This window comes from Danio rerio, chromosome 4 (genome assembly GCF_049306965.1).
Source record: "Danio rerio strain Tuebingen ecotype United States chromosome 4, GRCz12tu, whole genome shotgun sequence".
Taxonomy (NCBI): domain Eukaryota; kingdom Metazoa; phylum Chordata; class Actinopteri; order Cypriniformes; family Danionidae; genus Danio; species Danio rerio.
The window spans coordinates 8,819,466-8,840,329 of record NC_133179.1 but is presented as its reverse complement, the minus strand read 5'-3'; the positions used below and the strand labels follow the sequence as shown (position 1 = coordinate 8,840,329).

The window sequence follows — 20,864 nt, the reverse complement described above, 5'->3', positions numbered from 1 at the left end:
ACAAAAAAACAATTGAAATCAAACCGAAAGAAAAAATAACTACCAAACCAACCCGACAAACCCAATAAACAACCCTAGTGGTTAGTGCATTGACATATGGTGCAATAGCATTTCAGGGCGTCCCGAGTTCGAATCCCGGCTCGAGGACATTTCCCCTGCCCCCTCTCTCCCTCTCCTGTCTGTTTCCTGTCAGAAATACTGTCCTATCTACTTAATAAAGGCAAAAAGGCCCCCCAAAAAACAATAAACAAACCCAACCAACACCGAACTAAACACACAACAAAACCAGATTAATAAACCTAAGCACACTAATCCCAGCTGGACCAAAGCAAGCCCACAAAAAAATGGATGGAACAAACCAAACCAACCACAAGTGACATGAACAAAACAAAACAAACCTAACCCAACCCAAGCAATCCAAACCCAACCTAATAAATAGGTTTGCTCCTCCATCTCACAGAATTTCATTTGCTAATATTTGGCCAACTGTAGCTTCCTAATGGATCCTACATGTTGTGCTGCACCCAGTCTGTTATGGCAGGTTGCAAAAATGACATTTAGGATGAAAAAAGGCCTCCCCCCAGGGACTGTAATATGTTCCCTCTCAATAAAAGCAGCGTCGGCAGGCCGGCGAGTCATAAAAGGCTCCCGTTTGACTCTTTTATATCTGCGTGTTTAAAAAGGACCATAAACCTGTGATTCGCCTGCAGCACTTGGGCTTTATTAACTCCACTGTGCCGCCATCACCTGTCAGATCTTTTCATTCATCTGCAAATGTGAATACAAGGTGAAAGAACAATGAGAAGTTGTATTTTTTCAGATGTGTACATGGTACATAAATCTTATAAGCGTGTTTCTTAATGATAGGTCAAAAAGATCAGCCACCGAGGCTGATTAGCATTTTTAAATGGTCAGGCAAGTCAGAATTGCCTGCTGTGAGGTTTTCTTAAGCGTGCAAAAAAACGTAGATGCAATATCACAAGACCACCAGTGCTTGTAAGAACACTTAGCAGCATGATCCCTAAGTTGCCAATGTTATAAAATAGTGTTCCACAATTGCACACTAAAGGTGTCACTCTAAGCTCCCTGCATTTGAGTGCTGATGTTTACAACCACACGAGAGCACAATGTGCCAAACATAAAAGGGGTCGGGAGACTTATAAACAAAAGACCTATGGCTTACAACCGCCATTCGTAATGTGCGGTGCTCCAGCGCAAGTCTAATGGCTACATACACTGCACCTGTGGAGGAAACCCTTTGCTGACTTTGCTTTGAAGATTGGACAAAAGTATTTGGCAGAATATGATCACCCTTTTACGATAGAGACATGTTTACTTGATGTGCCTTTTGCTATTCTCCTTCCAACTCCCTTTTTCAATTTTTCCGCCCTATCTACCTTTGATGAAGGGCAGTCAAGGTGGATACCGGGCTACAGAGGGACCTTCTGGTCACAAGGCATGCTGGGAGTCAGAGCATTTGGCACTGAACTCTCAGTGAAACTCTGCAGTAAAAAGGAACAGACTCAACCACGCAGTAAAACAGGTATTTACTGGGCTTCATTATAATGTCATCTTTTCTCCCCTGCTGTCTTTCTCCATCCTGCTTCTCTCAGTTTCCCAGCGAAAGTCTTGATTTCTTCAGGCTGATGATATTTGATCAGCGGGAAGGAGGTGGGGTACAGCTTGATGATCCAGTACGTATTGCACGTCTGGGAACTCTGTATCCGGCGGAAAATGTCTCTAATGCTGGAGAGATGCGGAGGCCTATAAAAACCCATCTCCTGTTTTATCAGACTAGAGAGATAAATGAAAAAGGATAGGGATGATTCAGAAGAGGTTAAAGTCACGCTCTTGAGGGGCGTTGATCAAAGCCCGCCTCATGCATTGCGATTCTCTGCACATGCAGCGTCTGCGCTCCATTTGTTCAGTCTACGGAAACTAACAGCTAATCTTAATTAACTACACGTTGACATTTTGATCAAAAAGTCACTTCAAAGATTGAAGATACTGAACAGCACATTGCTATATAAGGAGTTCTGAATGGCTGTGATGTTTTTTGGATGTCATTTATAGCATGAATTTGTGCATAGATGCATCATTAATGGCTGCTACCAGGGGCAACGCTGGATGCCACGGGCCCTTTGACAAATTTTCAAAACTTACAAAAGGGTGGGGACATTGGTGATAACTTGTTGTCGCGGATGTAAGTGAAGGGAGAGGAGGTGGGCGGTGGGTGGTTAGGGTCACGTACATAAATGAAGGGGGGGGGGGGGTGACAGACTTAAGTGAGGAGCTGGCCAGGGAGGGGGAGTGGGTTAGGGGGGGTGGTATATAGGTCATGGGCACCTACTAATATCTCTGGGTGGGGTGGTCGTGGGGCCCTAATAATATCTCTGGGGCCCCCCAAAATGTGTGGGCCCTTAAGGCTGATTTATACTTCTGCGTTAAACGCCGGCGTATGCTACGGCGCTGACGCATAGCCCTTCGCTGTGGCCGTCGGTGTCGCTGACGTGCACCTCTCAAAAAATGTAACTACACGTCGCAATGACAAATAGCGCAAGCTCTGTGATTCGTCGGCTTGGTATCGATGACAAGTCTGGGCGGGACCGAGAGCTGCGCGAATGGTGTGAGCCTGATGGAGCGATTGTTTACAAGTGTGGAGTCCCGTGAAGGAGCTCCGGATGGAAAGTTTTGTTTTGTGTTTACCTCATAGTTAAAATTGTTGCATGTCCGCCGGTTCCTGCCTCAAAATGAGCGAGTTTGAGTCACTTGTACATCCTGGAAGTGTTCAGGAAAAGCAAAACAGCAGCGAAGAAACTCGACACAGAGACACATTAACACCTCACTGCCAACTAGCGTTTCGAAAGTGTTAATGCAGACCAACAGAGACAGCACGCAGAAGTATAAATGCACAGCTACGGGCGTTGCATGCGCCATGGGTTACGCCGGTCACTTGACGCAGAAGTATAAACCAGGCTTTAGAATCACCCCTGAAAAAACATCGACCATTCTTGGTTGATACATTTTTGAAGTAGACAAATTAGGAATCCACATACAGTGTAAACTTGTATAAACGTCTATGGTTATCGGGTCTAGAGTTTGAGATAGTTACCAGACTTTTCAGTGACTTTACAATAACTGTATCCATTACCAAATTGGAGTGAAACTTAAACTACAATGCAATTTATCTTTACCGTAAAGTAGAAATGAAAGCAATTAACACTTTCTGCCAATCTTCAAACTTCCATGTGTTGTAGCTAATCAAAACCAAATTCAGCTGTACAAATCGAAAGCGACAACAACGTTCTCTCCTGGAACTATCATACACATCCTCTACAGCATTCAACCGCATTTAATAAACACCAAAACTTAATATTAAAGACAAGATGTTTGCTCGAATGGCTAAAGTAATGCTTGCCTAAGAAAGCACCACTAATAAGAGGACTGATTGAATCAACTCATGTGGCAGAAGCACCATGCCAACAGCAGGAATCTCAAAAAAGAAACAAGACTTCTTGTCTTTTGACCATCGAAAATTTTCCAAAGTCAATAGTTGCTATTCTGAATGTGTTTGTGCAGCTTTGGTGCTCAACCATGACCGACCACCCCACATCCCACCTCAGGGCTCCAATGGAAACCTAAGTAATTGATTGAAAAAGCCATTTTTAGTGCCGGGTCAGCGCTGTGCTGAGAGAGAGATTCGTTCTGTTGTCCTAGGCTAACCTTTCAATCAGATCGCCCTGACCAACCAATTGGAGCAGGACCACCGTAACCATACCAAATCATCAACAACAATTGGTTTCCCTTCCAATAGCGTGTGGAGATCAGCTCAGTGTTGGTCTGATCTACAGTCTTAGGGCCTCGAGGCTGGATTGTGACGTGCCTGTAGCGGTTCATGGTCTTGGCTGAAAGAAGAAGCATGTGGCTGCTTCCAGACGAGGCCCGCGATGCAGCCGCATCAGGGTGCTCCGAACAGGAGAGAGCAAGCCACAATGTGGGCTCGCGGCAACGTGACCCTACAGAGGAAGCTGGGGCCCTAAAGTCATAAATGAGCTCTCTTTGACCGCAACACGTACTCATGCACACGCACACACTGACGCTCCAGTTGCCGGGTACCACAGGTCGAAGTCCAATAGCACATCAATCCTGCTGTCAGAAATAAAGCATATGAACTCGAACGAAAACAAAGAACACATGACACAGAACAAGGAAAATGTGAAAATGGAGAATGATCGAAAGAACAAACCCTCGGCCAGGAAAAACACCGAAAACCACAACAAAGGGAGGGCCGCTGTGGCATTGTTGTCCAGAGGTCTACGGCAAAGAGGAAAAACAGCGCCTTCATAAAAACTGGGACTTTTTGTGCGGAGATTCTCACAGACATTCACTGCTGATTCTGGCTTTCTCTCCGGACCCTCACTTCGGGAAGGGTGGGAAGGACCACCATAGAACACCATCCTGTCAAGCTGGGGCTAAAATAGTCAATATGATGAAAGTTACATCAGCTTAGATGAGGTCGTTTGTATTCGTAAATCTCCTCAAACAAAACACCCCGATACCTAGATACCGAAGTTGATGTTTCTACTACAATATTGCAGAGCCATAAATTCAAAAATAGTTCCTGCGGTTGCACTGAACAACTGTGTCTTATTTCATCGTTCAATTATCCTCTCCTTTTCTCTTTTCCGAAAATCCAAAGCTCACAAAGAGAGGAGGACACGAGGTCAGGATGTGCGTGAATGCGGTTTGGATGAGGGAAACATGAGATCGCTCTTTACCTGAGAAGAATCCCAGCAATTCTCAAATGAGGAACTGGAGCCGACATACAAACTTATATAATCCAAAGATGGATCGCTCTGAGGAGACACAGTTTCTAGGCAGCGCAAAAGAAAAAACTTTAAGGGCCACACAAAGATTTGAGCTATTGTGATTAACTCATGTTTTTTTTTAGGTGGGGATGGGTGGAAATTGCCCCTCTTAAAAAGGGTAACAGTCCTCATTATGGCTTAAATTTCAATGTTAAGCCTGTAACAACCACTGCACCTTGTCAGATTTCAGTGGTTATGCGTGTAAAACCATTCCCTGAAGTTCATCACAGAGAAGAGGGTTATATCCTGCATGTCAATGAGGCAACCTCACACAAGCCCAAGTGCAGGATTACAAACATCCCAATACTTTTGGATTAGAACATCGCTCGATATATAGGATGCCGTTCCCAAGTGAATCGCGTAAATAAATGCCAGGTGCGCTTTTTACCTTGACCTGTTGAGAACTCTCATTGATGTTATCCTCTCGCTTACGGGCCTCTTCCATCAGCTGGGCGTTCTTGTTCTTCTCCACCTGCTCTTTGTGCTTCAGGTTGGCAACTTTCTTGCTTTGGTCTTTCATCTGCCTGCAGGGACACACCAACAGACTTCAATCAGACATGCACAGATGGACATTGAGGTGGGTAGATATACGAAACATGGGGAGGGAGGAATGTGTGTGTTCAAATACCTTTGATAACTAATGGCATGCTCAGAATAGCAACTCGAATGTGTAATGTGCGAATGGTGAAATAATATATGATGTTTCACATGCAATTTTTACAAGGACTATGACTATGGGATAGAGTGTGTATTATTTAATATGTCGATAAATATCAAAGTATTTCAATTTTGACTCTGAATATTTTAAATAAAAAAAAATACAGTTTTATTATGTTTAAAGTGTATTAAAAAACTCTTTAGTAGTGGCTATATACTGTAAAGCATGGGAGATTTACAACAGTCATTATTAGTGGTTCAAAATGAAATAAAATAGAGTAAAAATAATATGTTCTACACCAGGGATCATTAAATTTGTTCCTGGAGGTCCGATGTCCTGCAGATTTTAGCTTCAACCATAAACAAACACACCTGAACAAGCTAATCAAGGTCTTACTAGGTATACTTGAAACACCCAGGTAGGTGTGTTAAGGCAAGTTGGAGCTAAACCCTGCAGGGCACCAGACCTCTAGGAATGAGATTAGTGACCCCTGTTCTACAGATTAGCATTGCTTTAATAAAAAACGTACATAATAAAATAAAATACCAGCCTTTTTTATAGTCAAGTACAAACAGAAGGGGTCAATGAGAGTAGCCTGAAGCGATCTAGCTCATTATAAATGACAACAAAAGGGAGCAGGACAGATCTCCACAGATCAAGCTGTGCTCCAAATGAAAGGCAGTATGTTTGTGTTTGAGCTCTGGGATTTTTCTCATTATCCTACACCCTCCTCCATTTGCTGTGGCGTGGAAACCCTCAGGAACACAAAGCACTACCAAAAAGGAAGGAATGGATAAATGAGCAGTTTTCATTTCTGAGAAGTGTCATACCAAACAGGCCGAGATCCTAAAGTCATGCGCTCCCAATGAGTTTTCTCATTGACGTGGCCGACCATCGGAGATCGGTTACCGTAGACCATCTTGACTTGATCAAAAAAGTAAAAAGCGTTCGCCTCTGCCCTGCAGAACAGATGTAGTGCTGACTATGCCAACACCAATGTCTTTAAACGAGCAATAACACAGCGTTGTGGAAAGACCTCCTTCGGCCCCCCTTGACACCACAGAGCATTGCCCAAGACACACAATACGGCAAGGTAATTGAAGAGCTATTATAGGGACTTATGGGATATGACAAGCCACGTCTTCATTTGCCAGGAAAACGGCACCAAGGTGCTTCTCAGAGTGCCTGCATCCCGATTCGGTTGGCTCTTTGGAGTAAAAACCAGTGTAGAGAGATCAAGACAGCTCTCAGAGCGAAGCAAGGTGACGCTGAACAAGGTTTGGCCAAAGCAGGCCAAGCCACAGCGCCACTAGAAGCTGATCATTCTTCTGATGAGCTGTCCTGAGCACAGTGGAGTCTCTGTGCTGAAGTACCAGAGGAAAGCCACAGTTTTCTGGCTCATGTTTGCAGATGCTTCCACAAAACTCTAGTCATCAGCTCGCAGCTCCTATACAAAGGGCAGCCCAGTGATGAAATACTATCATCACTTGGCCAAGTTTTGGTGAACTTTTTTTTCTTTTCATTTTAGTTTTTGGGTTCATTTTTGATTTATTGATGTCAAACCAAGCAGGATACATTTGCCAAAAATGTGTATTTTAATGGAAACTGTCATATTTCATTTTTATTTCATTTCATACTATTTTGGAATTGAACAAAAGCGATTACTATTCGGACCTTCTGGACAAATGTGTGCCCATTGAAAGTCATTTCAGAGACAGTTCACTAACAAAAAAATAAATAAAATTACTCCCCAGTTGGTCCAAGGTTATGAGCACTGTATCTCATTGAAAATATTCGATGTTCAGAAAAAGAAGATAACTCAAAGTTTGTTTGGAACAAGTGGATATGAGAAAACAACAGGATTATCATTTTTGTGGGAACTATTATTTTTAAACTTTAATAGGCTAATTCATTCCAGTGCCATTTCAAGAGTTCACACTTAGATATTGCTTAATACTAATAGCAGGGTTTGGCATGCTGTCCTGGGAAAAAAACCCTGAGCGCAGAGTCCCCGCCTGGTCAATTAGCAAGTAAGAAGGTCTGAGATCAGGTAGTTCTCGAGAGCTCCCCCTGGTAAAGGAGAAAAAAGGGGGAGAAGGGGTGGATGTGGGATTCTTCAAATGAAGATATGGAAAGTGACGTGAATTAGCTATTTTCATTTTTAATTCACCTGATTGGTTTATTAATTATTGCGGATGAGAGACCAGCCACGATCAATCATATCATGTGCTCCTCTTGAAATTAGTTTATCAAATGTCACTTAAGCACAAAATAAATAAATAATAAATAATGCATTCTTTGTTAATGCATTATTTATTATTTGTGACAGTATGCAGACAATCAATCCTTAATCAATTATTTGTTGGCTAATGTGAAGAAATCTCAGTTAAAGTGTTAAAAACTACTTTCTACAGTTTTCTGATAGACTTTTTTGTCCTCGACATGTTTTTGAAATAGATGCACAAGTAAATATGCTTCCAAATGATTCCCAATGATTTCTTTTGCTCTCTTTACTGTATATGTGTGTCTCTTAGATTTGAGATGTTACTTGCGTCATGTTGACAAAGCAATGGCGACTACTGTTACTACATCCACTGTTTTTCCTTGATTATTATTAGGGAGTAAATCACTAAAAGCACCACCTAGCATATTAAAACTGCTATCAAAGCGTCATCTCCATCTATTTTACAGCACCATGAACTTTGTCCTCCTCTCAAACGTTGCATTTGGGAAATTAGATTCATTTGAGTGAATCAGTTCATTCGCATGGTTCCTGTAAATAAACGATTCGGCGATTAAATAAACGACTCGCTGATTTATTTAAACAATTGACTGATTTAAACAAACAGTTCATTGATTCATTCAAATGATTCACCAACTCGTTTAAACCATGACTATTTATTTAAACGATGTTTTCGGCTCCGTTACATAAACACCTTTTCTAGTTTTATTAGTTGGATCTGGTGTTCTGCGTTAGATGAATGGTCTAATTGCACAACTAAATAGTACCATCTGACAATTACGCTCTCAGAAAGACAATCAGGAATCTATCGTTAACTAACATTACAGCTCGAAGCTCAGCAATAGCAGTTTTATGAACACACTGGAAAGTTGTAACTGCTATTTAAAAAAAAAAATGTAATAAAAAGCACCCCACGTCGAGTCTGAAAGCATTGAGCAAATTGTGCTGTGCTGTCAAAAGCCCATCTCGAAGATAACGTCCATAAAACAAAGCAAAAATAAAGAGTTTGTGTGTGTGTGTTCGTGTGTGCGCTCAAGGGAGTTTGTGTAACAGGTCATAAATATACTGGAATGTTCCTATTTGGTGTTTCCAGAAGAGGCCAAGCCATCTGCTTGGCTTCGCTACACTTGCAATAAGCAGCTGACTGTTTTTATGCATTGCGCGCCAGCCCTTTATTCAGGGTTTTGATTATATGTTTATATGTCTCCATTTGAGCTCTGATGTGATGGGAAAGGTAACCCCATTTCGCAAAGTTCACGGAGGAAACACATCTACAGCAATAAAGAGAAACGACAACATCTAATTCGGATGTAATTGGCCAGTCGTTCTGGTATTTGTTGATGTGTTGTGATAAAAGCATGCGACGGTGCAGGTATGTAACGCAAAATGATTTGTAAACCGTGTTGAAAGGAAGGCTTTGAAAGGAACACGCTTGCCAATATTCTCAATGAGCTTTACTGTGGGGATATAAATGATGGTGACAGTGTAATCTAGCCCATCCTGTCAGATTAAATCAAATGTTGAATCCCTTAAATGCATTCCATATAGTGATATCAGTATATGGTGAAACGTTAAGCGCAAACAGCGTCAAAAGACAGGATGATTTACTGCAAATTAAAAATCACAAAAGCTATTTTGTTTTATATACTGTACATTGAAAGCAAATTAAATATGAGAGTCTAACGACTTGTGGAAGTAATTGGTCAAAATACAGATTAAATGTTCCATAAGTACTAGTTAAGAAATAAAACATGCTTATTCTGACCTGTCCTTCTTAAGATGTTAAATATTAAGTGATAATGCTAAACGTTCATATATTTTATAAACAGAGTTGCTGCCTTAATTTTGTTTAGCCGTTTTAAAAGCACTTTCCTAGTAATGTAATCTCAATTTAGTAATCTCAATTTACATCTGTCAAAACAAACTAAATGTAATAAGTTAGCCTTTGTATAACTTAAAACACATTTACTTGAAAGCGGATTAATTCATTAAAATAGGCTAAAGTAACAATAATATTTGCTGCCATGACTTTTTGCCACATATTTTTTTATTACAGTGTATGATAAAGAATACCTTGCTGTCAAATGGGATTTTTTTAAAGATTTAAAATGGCAATTTTGTTTTGCATTGTGGTGCTTAAATAAAGCTTTTTTATCATGTCATAAAATGAATCTTAATCTAAATATGATCAATTTTGTTTTGGGTATATCATCAATTGCTATCCATGGTAAAAAAAAAAATAAATATGATAACCATTAATTTTTCCTTTAGAATCCAAATTAAAGCAATTCTCTAATTTCTTATAAACGTATACAAATATTAATTTCTATATGAACTTTCTGTATTAATCAAATATTTTTAAAAAAGCATACTGTCGGTTTCATAAAAAAAACATTAAACCGGTTCTGCTGATCATAAATAAATATTTTTTCCATTTCTGAACGCTGGAATAATAATACCTACAATTAAGCTCTGCCATCACATTAATAAGTACATTTATTAAAATAGCAATTCACAGTGTTACTTTTTTTTGACCAAAATAAAAGCATATTTGGTGAGCATTACAGTCTTTTGACCAGCAAAATAGCCCTATTGACTCAAGCTTTCGAATGGTTTTGTAAAAAATAAATAAATAAAATAAAACAACAACAAAAAATAAAGGACACACATGAACAAAAACATCTCACTCTTCTGTTAACATCTACAACAGGGAAAATAGGTATTGAACACGCCACCATTTTTCCCAAAAAACATATTTCCAAAGGTGCTGTTGATGTGAAATTTTCTCATGATGCTGGTAATAACCAAAGAAATCCATATATGCAAAGAAAACAAACCTAATTAGTTTATAAATGAAGTTATGCGTTAATAAAATGAAATGACACAGTATTAAACACATGAATAAAGGGAGGTATAGAATGGCAGTGAAAGCACAGACCGCAGCTGAAATCTCTCAGTAGTTATTCAGCAACCCTCTGCCCTTTCTCATTGTAAATTAATATTTGCTGCATTAGTCCAACATATACCTTATCAAGAGGATGACGATGAAACCAGAGTGGCAAGACATTAATCCAAAACACAGCCAAGGAAAGAAATTCAAGCTGTAGAATGGCCTAGCCAATCACCTGACTTGAATCCAATTGAAAATACAAAATAAAGATCAGATTTGATAGACGAGACCCACAGAACCATCAAGATTTTTACACTCTGCTGAAGTGTGAAAAAAAACTTACACCTGTGCAATGCATGTGACTTCATTCTCCATATGAGAGGCGTCTTTAAGCTGCCATCATTAAAGAAGCCTTTAATATAAAGTATTAAACACATTTTAGTAGTTCAGGACTTTCCCCTTGTGTCATTTCATTGTTATAACACAGAACTCTTTTTTTATTGTCATGTTTTGGTTGTATTGTTTGAGTTTTGACCCAAATCTGATTTAATTCCATGTCAACAGCTCCTTAAAAATTTTATTCCCAGAAAGAAACTTGATGTGTTCAATACTTGTTTTCCACGCTGTAAATAGAAACACTGCCATATAGCGAACTCAACTACGCAAGTGTTTAAGAGTAGGGATGCCATTTACAGGCCAAAGAGAGTCATCATTATTGCAATATTACCAATGCCAACATTTTCCGTTCCTCCAAATAAAAACTCTGGATCAACCGTGAAACTCCTGTCATCTTCCTCCTCTCTGCACTGAGCTTTATGTTGCATAAGAGCCCATATTATCAATACCAGGAAAACCACGATACATTTGAGAGCCAGTTTGGCTTCAGGCAACGAGAAAAGCAACATTTACACGAGTGGAAAAACTGAAAAACAGGTAAACAGGTCTATGACAGACTGCAGTGCTGAGGGACAGAAAGAAAATAATCATTCAGCACAATTTTGAGGTCGCCTAGTGGGGAAAATACACTAATTATACATCCAAACATAAAAAAGAGAGGTGAAGTTGCAGGTGAAAAGTGTGCGCTTTGGAGAAAGTGAAAAGTCCAAACGCTTTTTAATGAATCTTATCTCCACAGAGCTCAAACCCTGCAATTTGATCAAAAATAGTAATTCATTATTTTGGTCCAGATCTTCAAATGAATAATTCATATAGGAGACAGCTTCAGGCGATGTTTACAGGGTAAAGCTTGAAAGCACTTTGAAATTCTCAAGATGTCTTGAGCTTGAGAGCAAACATTCGAAACTTTGGGCTATAAAGATGTACTAAACTTCTGCATAATGAAGACTTTGAAAAGTGCATCTAGTAAACACTATGGGTATAATGGTCCCAAAAAAACGAGGGTTCAGTACATTTGGTGGCAGATAGGAAGATAAACAAGTGGTTTACAGTACTAAAATCTGTCTTTTTTATTTAATTCATGGTTTGTAATGCAGACATGTGCGTCTGTTATTAGTGACTGACTGTAATGTACTATGAAAATGTAGTTTAGCATTTATAGATGCATTAGTGGCAGAATTTTAAAGCAGTTTATTGATTTAAATTCTTTTTATTTAATATTACGTCATTCAATGCGACTACGCATGACGTTACGAACAGCTTACGACCTACTTAGTACGGTTTGCCTTAAGAGCATGTGGTGCAACCGAAGAACAAATTTAGTAAGAAACTAGCTAGTAGTTACTAAGCCCCTAATGTAGACTTTACATTCTAGTTTAAGAAAGAACATAGAAACAGCTGGTGCAACCCCACCCTGTATTAAAGTATAACATTCGTTAGATATTCAAACCAAACAACTAGTCCTGACAATTTTCGGTGGACAAATGAGTACCATTATACTCTTAATAAACCCTCTCATAAAACAAAAAGGTTAAAAAGTCATCATACTCAGTCCTAAGCATGTACTTCCCGACGTCCCAAAGCCATGACAAGGCAAAACACAGTTTAATGACCAACACTGAAAGGTCAAACCAGAAAAACAAACCTACAACCCAAACCTCATGCGCAAGCCCTCAAAATGACTTTCAATAAAACAATCGCTTTCCTTTCTCAAAAGAATATGACCTAACATTTCGAAACAATTACGTTTTGTGGTCACTTAACGGGAGAAATGAGGCCCGGCGGGCATTAAAGCAAACGTTATTCCAAAGTTCAATCGCACCTGACACTTAATAACAGAAAACGAGACCCAATGGTAAAATTGGGTGCGATTTTGAGATGAATGCGCACGGAAATCGATGCTGAAGAAATAAATCCATCACTGCGCTCTGGGTAAAAACAGAAATGCGTCTTGTGTTACGAAGCCAGCGCGCGTTTATGAGCGGGCCGTGCAAACGCTGAAGCCTGGAGATGGTTACCGCACCATGTTTTCATCCAAGCCACTTTTTGATGTCATTTTTCTAGTTCTCGTCAACTGCGCTGACAGAACTCTGCCCACACTAACAGCCCGGGATAGAATAAACACCAAAAGAAGGGTCAAGCAAGGATAAAAACCTTTCTGTTTATCACAACCGCGACCTGTTTGACCAGCAGAGATCGAAGTGGAACGGCATCAAAGTCTGTTTGAGAGTGTGTGTTTACTCCATCCCTCATCCCATCTCCAAGTCATCTTTTAATGTCAACTGTGTCTTTATATTGGCCGGATATCTCCTTCCTGGCGTTCAGGATATGTTGGTGAGCTCAGGACTAATAAAAGCCAGGAAATGTGGGTTCTTCCGCAGACTGTAGCAGCAGGTGGAGGAGAGCTGGCAGGAGCCGCTGCTTGATAGCGGGGCTCATTTTCACAGCTCTGTCTGTGGCGAGCGCAAACTTCTCGAGCCTAATAGACTTTGGCTTTTGAGGACGTTTTGTGGCTGGGTACACAACGTCTCTTACGTACCATCCTGTGTGAAGTGGATGAGTCCCCTCGGTCTTTGACTAATCTAGTTAATCATGCGGTCGGCCCTGAGGCCTGGCCAGCCAAAGCTAACTGGAAAGCACTCAGAGACAACAGGCCGGCGGAGTTGTTCACTGAGCCGGTCGGATCGTATGCACTCAACGACAAGCCTGGAAAAGCAGACCTCCCTGTCTGTGCGGGATTGTGGCCTTCACCTGACGGAGCAGAACAGCCTCCTAAAATATAAAGACAGAATCCAAAAAAATAGACTTCTGCCACTCCAGAATGAGTTCAAGTACACTAACAAAGAGAAGACAGAGGAGAAACCAATGAAAAAATACCATAAATGATTTAAAAATCTAATATTGTATGCCAACGTATTCACATTAGTACTGCCACAACACTGAATTTCGGTATTAATCGGTACTGACATTTTTAATACCCCCATTTCGTGCTCACATTGGGCATTGTGTTCATGTGCTCAACAGAATTGACTGTAATTGGCCATGAAGGTCATCAGTTCACCACACTTCACCGCTCTTCACAGAGTCCAAACACAGATAACAAGGACACTGGAGCATTTCAAAGTTGCATCGATCAGCTGGTCTGTCTATGAGCAGACATACGAGCCATGCGCTGATAGATCCACTGATCTTCACAGCTTTACAATGCTCCAGTGTTCATGTATCTGTGTTCGCAAATGGTGAACAGCGGTGAATTGTCATGAATCGATGACCTTTATGACCAATCACAGTCAATTCTGTTGAGCACATGAACATGATGCCCAATCCGTGGTGTTTACGCAAGTGCTCAACATCGCTCAAATGTTATAGGGAAATGCACTTTATTATTATTAAAATGTCAGTAACGATTGGTACCAAAATTCAGTAAGATGACAATACTAATTCGCATTATGCAGTTGTCATAAGTCATAATCATATTATGCAGTTACATTTTATTTTAACCCCTTCAGACCTGAATTGTGTTCCAAATTTCAGAAAAATGGGATGTCATGTGATGTCCATTGTAATGGACGCAGGGTCTGAAGGGGTTAATAATAATAATTGTTTGATACAATGTACTTATTGTGTAATATTGCTTTCGCCACTATTTTGGAGGGGTATATTTCAAGTTAGGAAGAGCTCGAGATCTAAGCAAGTATTTGCCAACTTCCCACAGCCATGACAAGGTTAAACATAGTTTAATAACCAACACTGGAGGGTCAAACCAAAAAAACAAACTAAAGAATCATCCCAGACCTCACGCACAAGCCTTCAAAATAACTTTCAGGAAAACATTCACTTTCCTTTCTTAAAAAAAATACGACCCATTGAATTGTGATTATGGCCTTTACCTTATGAAAACCCTACAATAGCAGACCAGCCTCCAAGAATATAAAGACAGCATCCAAAAAACAGCCCTCTGCCACTCTAGATTGAGTTCAATTACACTAACAGAGGGGAAACGGAAGAAAGAACCGATGTAAAAGTGCTAAAAAATAATAATAATTTAATATTGTATGCAAACGTATTCGCATAATGCAGTCGTAATCGTATGATGCAGTCCTACTTTATTTTAATTATACTAAAATCTTGATACAATGCACTTACTGTATAATAATGCATTGTTACTATTGCGGAGGGATAGAGTTGTGGTTGGGAAGGGCAGGGGATTTAAGAGTTGGTTTAAGACGCAATATATATTTTTTAATTCAAACATCCCAAATCTAATATGACAATGTTATATATTTTGAAAAATCTTGAGAAATGAGCAATTCTAACTAGTAACTACACTCTAAACTACTGACTTTTGTGGCTTATTTAACAAATAGTACAAAAATACAAACTACTTATTTAAAATAAGTTTTTTGGGGGATAACCAAACTATTTTATGTTCAATACATTTAAATTTGTAAAAGTTAAAGTTAACTAAGTCAATTTTAATGTTGAAAGAATTGCATGGAACCCAGCATTTTTAAAGTGCATGCTAATAACGTCACACACTCTCAATTTCCGCCTAGTTTTTTTTTTTAGAAACCTGGGGAACACCAAAATCGCTTTAATGTTTTATTAGACTGCACAGAACAGCATTAAAAAAGCAACTTAAATGTATTTAGCATAATAAACATTGTTGCTTCTTCCATATATGATAACAAGCAGTGTATACTCAACCTCTACCTGCAAAAATTGCCCACTGTGCCTTTAAAAGTTAAAGTCAACAGTGCGATAGATGTATTATATGTATAATTTATATTTATTTTATTATACATGTTATAGATGTATTAACAAAAATTAATTATGGCTGTAAATGCATGTAGGTATTTAAATATGAGCTTAATACAAAAACACTGACGTAAGTGCAATGCATCAAAAACACTGTATGTTCAATTTCCATTTGACTACAAAGTGGTTGATGCGTGAACAAAGAAAGGAGAATTAAAACAAAGAGAATGAAACAGATAAGTAAGAATGGAAAAAACAGAAGCAAGTAGACAGGAAGCGATCCTACATCAGGGAGCGACGCGCATCACATTTATTGTCGAGCATTTGTAGACTAAATCAAGAGGCCCTGAAGCTCGGCAGCAAACGCACAACACTGGGGAAAATTCATTTCAGAGCGACACGGATTCCTTTTCATTACGCTGCACCCCTTCATCTGGGGGAGAAATCAAACCGGCCCTGTTTGTTGTGTTTCTGAGTTCCAGAGAATAAATCAAAACAAAGGAATGGAGTAGAAAGATGGTAAAGGGAAAGAGAAAGAAACACACACACAGAAAAAAAGAGAGCGAGAATGACAGTTCTGTCAAGCGTTCTTGTAACATTTGGCTTGTTTTCTAGTGGAGTAACAAGAGTGGGAAAAAATAAAAAATAAAACAGCTTGACAAGTCTCTGTTCCAGACCAAACTAAAAAGAGATGCAAATAATAACCATGATAAACAAGCTGAGTGTCGGGATCCCGGTTGTAACGGGACGGGGCCGTATTGGCAAGAACAAGCTAGCTTTTCAACACTGCTCCGGAGGAAAAATGAATGATGGAGATTCTTTATGCTCCAATTAAAAGTTCTGCAATGGTTCTCCCTCGTTCTTCTCCCACGTCCATTCGATCTGTCATCCTATCGCTCAGCAGAAGCTCTGCTGAGTCGCTCTTTTCTTCATTTCAGCAGACCTCACAGGTAAACTGGCATGCATCAAATGAATAGTTCTTCCCAAAAAATGAAAACTCAATCCTCATTTACTTACACATTCCAAACGTATTTGAGTTTCTATCTTCTGTTGAGCACAAAAGAAGATATTTTGAAGAATGTTGGAAACCATCATAGTCCTACTACTCTGTGAAAAATGCTGGGTTCCACACAATTCCTTCATGTTGTCACAACACAGACCGATTACGTTAACTTATTCATTTTTACAAAAAACAAAAGTGGAGTAACATAAGAAAATTAAGTTGTCCCCTAAAAAACCTTAAGAATTTTGTTGTTTCAACTCATTTTAAATAAGTAGTTTGAACAGGCAGCAAAATAACTGGTTACTAACTTTCAAAAAAATATCTGGAAAAAAAAACTTACATAAAAAATAAATTTTAACAAAAAATGCAATAAATAAAAATAATAATAATAATTAATAATAATACTAACAATACAAAACAATATTACTAAATATTAATAACACTAACTAATAATAATAATTATAATAATAATAAATAATAATAATAATAATAATAATAAAAAATAATATTACTAAATAATACTAAATAATAATAATAATAATAATAATAATAATAATAAATTATATTACTAAATAATAAAAATACTAACTAATGATAATAATTATAATACTACTAAATAAAAATAATAACACTAAATTATATTACTAAATAATAATAATAATAATAATAATAATAATAATACATGATATTATTAAATAATAATAATAATAATAATAATAATAATAATAATAATAATAATAATAATAATAATAATAATAGTAATAATAATAATAATACATGATATTAATAAATAATAATAATACTAACTAATAATAATTTTAAATAATACTAAATAATGCAAATGTTACTAAAGAATTGGTAAAACCACGAGAGATTTTCAATTTTTAGGAGAATTGTCACTTTAATAAGAATAGCTCCTCTGTTTAGCGCCCGCTTGACCTTTCCGGGTTTCCTCATTCCTCCTTTTGAACCTTTAATCAATTCGGGTCAGAGCAATTTTAGTTTTTTTTCTTCCATAGAAACTTTAGAAGGAAGTCCAAGGGGAGTGATGGAGGCAACAAGAGCAAATTGGGGTTAAGTGCATCGCCCAAGGGCACCACCACACCACAATCAAGAGCTGAATTATTTTCCCCTCGTCTAGCGGATACAGTCTTCCCCCTCTCTCTCTTTCCAAAACACAGGTTGAACCATCCTTAAAATGATTTACAGAGCAGGCCTTGTTAAAGCACCACATAGCTTTTGTGTTACAAACTAAAGGAGTTGATTTGCAGTTGTGAGGAAGTGAAGGCGAGGAAAAAGTAGGCATTTACTGACCTTGAAGTCATACTGGGATGTGGACAGCATTCCAGTGAAAAACACAGAGGAAAGAAGAGAGAAATAAGGTGAAGATAGACATAAATTTAGCGGGGTTAAGTTGGAAAGCTTAGTAAGACACAGAGAGAGAGATAACAGTAGTTAGGGCTTCACATTTACAGTAGGTGTTAAATGTATGCACAGTGAAAAGAAAATATATAATAAAATCAAAGTAAAAAAACTTAGATGATGATTGCAGATGATAAAAACAAATCAAGCTTAATGGAAATTGGTGAACCAGAAGCATCTTTAGTAATGTCCAAATGAACAAAAATTGAATATATGATTATGAAGATGACAAATTATGAAGCAAACTAAAATTTACGTGACACAATACATCCAACTGGAATGTTCTGGCCTTTTGACTTGGCCAAGGATGCATGGTAGTGGACTTTGCTTTTAACACACTTCATTCCACCCACATTAATCCATATTCTTGTTTATTTGATAAATAATTGACCAACAAAAGGTAATTACAATTAAAATACAAGCTTTTACCCAAAGAAATTCGTTCCAAAAAGAATAAATAATCTGCATCGGCCACTTTGTGAACATTGGACTGCTAGTTAACTCATACTACCTGTTTATTATTAAGACACGGTTGCTTTATCATATTTATCATATTTACAAGCTTCTTGCACTATACAGTGTACTCTTTGCAATATACTATACTTTTTGCACTATACAATGTTTTGCATCTGCACAGCTCTGGTTTGCACTCAATGCCATGTGCCCTTAAGTGTAATTGTATTATTTAAAAATATTTATTTTTACTTCTGTTTTTAGATTTTATTATATGTGTAATAGTAATTATTGTAATTTCTTTTTTAAAAATCTACCTTTTGTATTATTATTATTATATGTTTGGAACCTACTGTATGGTTTGAGAGTAACACAATTTCGATTTTCTGTATGTCCTGTACATGTGGTTGAATTGGCAAGAAATCTGACTTTGACTTATGTCTGATCCACTTCCTTTCTACTGATGTACTGTCATCCCATTTGCCATGCCTTTATGACACATACAATTAACAAATTGAGGAACAACACAAAACACAAGTGATATTTAAACTAAATAAAAGCTTTAAAAAAAAAAACATTTAACAAGGTGACCCCCCCCCCTTTATATGGCATAAGGATGTTTTTTGTTCCCTGTGTTTTTACAATTATTTAGGTAGCTACATATCGATAGACTAACAAGCAAAAAAATAAAATAAAATAAAACAAATGCCTTTATACTATTTTTAAAATAAAAATAAGTTTCAAAAAAGCATGAGATTTAATTAATAAAATGTTATTTACATTTATTTATCCCTCAGATATCCTATTTTTATAAATCTATAATTATATTTATATACTACAGACACATATATCCAGACTTATATAAAGAGAAAAGAAATTTGTTACAATATGTTACAGCAAATTAGATTAAGGTATGTATTATAATATAATATAATATAATATAATATAATATAATATAATATAATATAATATAATATAATAAATATAATATAATATAATATAATAAATATAATAAATATAATAAATATAATATAATATAATATAATATAATATAATATAATATAATATAATATAATATAATATAATATAATATAATAATGTAATAATAAAATAAAATATGATATAATTTGATACGATATAATATAACAAATATAATATAATATAATATAATATAATATAATATAATATAATATAATATAATATAATATAATATTATGTAATTCAATATAAGACAAATATAATATAATATAATATAATATAATATAATATAATATAATATAATATAATATAATATAATATAATATAATATAATATAATATAATATAATATAATATAATATAATAATGTAATAATAAAATAAAATATGATATAATTTGATACGATATAATATAACAAATATAATATAATATAATATTATATTATATAATATTATGTAATTCAATATAAGACAAATATAATATAATATAATATAATATAATTAATATAATATAATATAATATAATATAATATAATATAATATAATATAATATAATATAATATAATATAATATAATATAATATAGAGAATTAGCTTAACCATTGTGTAAAAAAAAAAAAAAAAAAAAAAAAAAAATCCTGCATCTATTTCACCTCCATTCCTTTGCAAGTGATCTCTTCTCACTCCCCCTCCCATTTTAGCTCCCTCTCAAACAGCAACCCTCCGTAATTACCGGCAAATTCAGCGCTGCCGAATTTATGAAATAAATACCCTAACGTCCCATTTCAACCCCTGCCATTTTCCAGTGACTTTGAAGGCATTTTTCGAACAAGTCCTGCCTCCGCACCACTGATCTGCGACAAGAGGAGCTTTGGCTTCTTCCATCTCGGAGCCAGAAAAGGTAATCCTGACTCACTCTGAACCCGAAAGTGTCGCCTCTACCTGCCACTCGCGCCTTGATTAAAGAGGATCTGTCTGAGTAACTCTCCGTCAAAACCACATCAAGAGTCAAAACTCCGGAGTGCCGGAAGACTGCGACAAAGAGCCAAACAATGGGAGCTTTTTGAGATCCTAACTCCCCGGTGTGTTTCGAGAACACAACCCGACTCTGAGCGGTAATTAGCTCACAGTGCCACGGTTAGCGACTACAGCTGATGTTTATTTCAGAAATCTTCTCTCGGTTCGACATGAATGATGCA

At 37.1% G+C, this 20,864-nt stretch overlaps 1 protein-coding gene across 13 annotated transcripts in view; it reads right to left on the bottom strand.

Annotated features, from left to right (window-relative positions):
- Positions 1-20,864, bottom strand: part of erc1b (ELKS/RAB6-interacting/CAST family member 1b) — a 314,518-nt gene that overhangs the window by 175,439 nt on the left and 118,215 nt on the right. For 7 of the 13 annotated variants that reach the window (XR_012401811.1, XR_012401815.1, XR_012401813.1 and 4 more), the window contains 2 exons: positions 18,130-18,141; positions 5,257-5,392 (listed from right to left, as the gene is read on the bottom strand). Coding sequence is in view for 8 of the 13 variants with exons in the window: in XM_021475209.3 (XP_021330884.2) it covers positions 5,257-5,392; positions 18,130-18,141 (148 nt within the window). In the remaining 5 variants the exon portion in view is untranslated. The remainder of the gene's footprint in view (positions 1-5,256; positions 5,393-18,129; positions 18,142-20,864) is intronic. The other 6 variants (XR_012401812.1, XR_012401814.1, XM_021475210.3 and 3 more) reach the window with 1 other exon arrangement.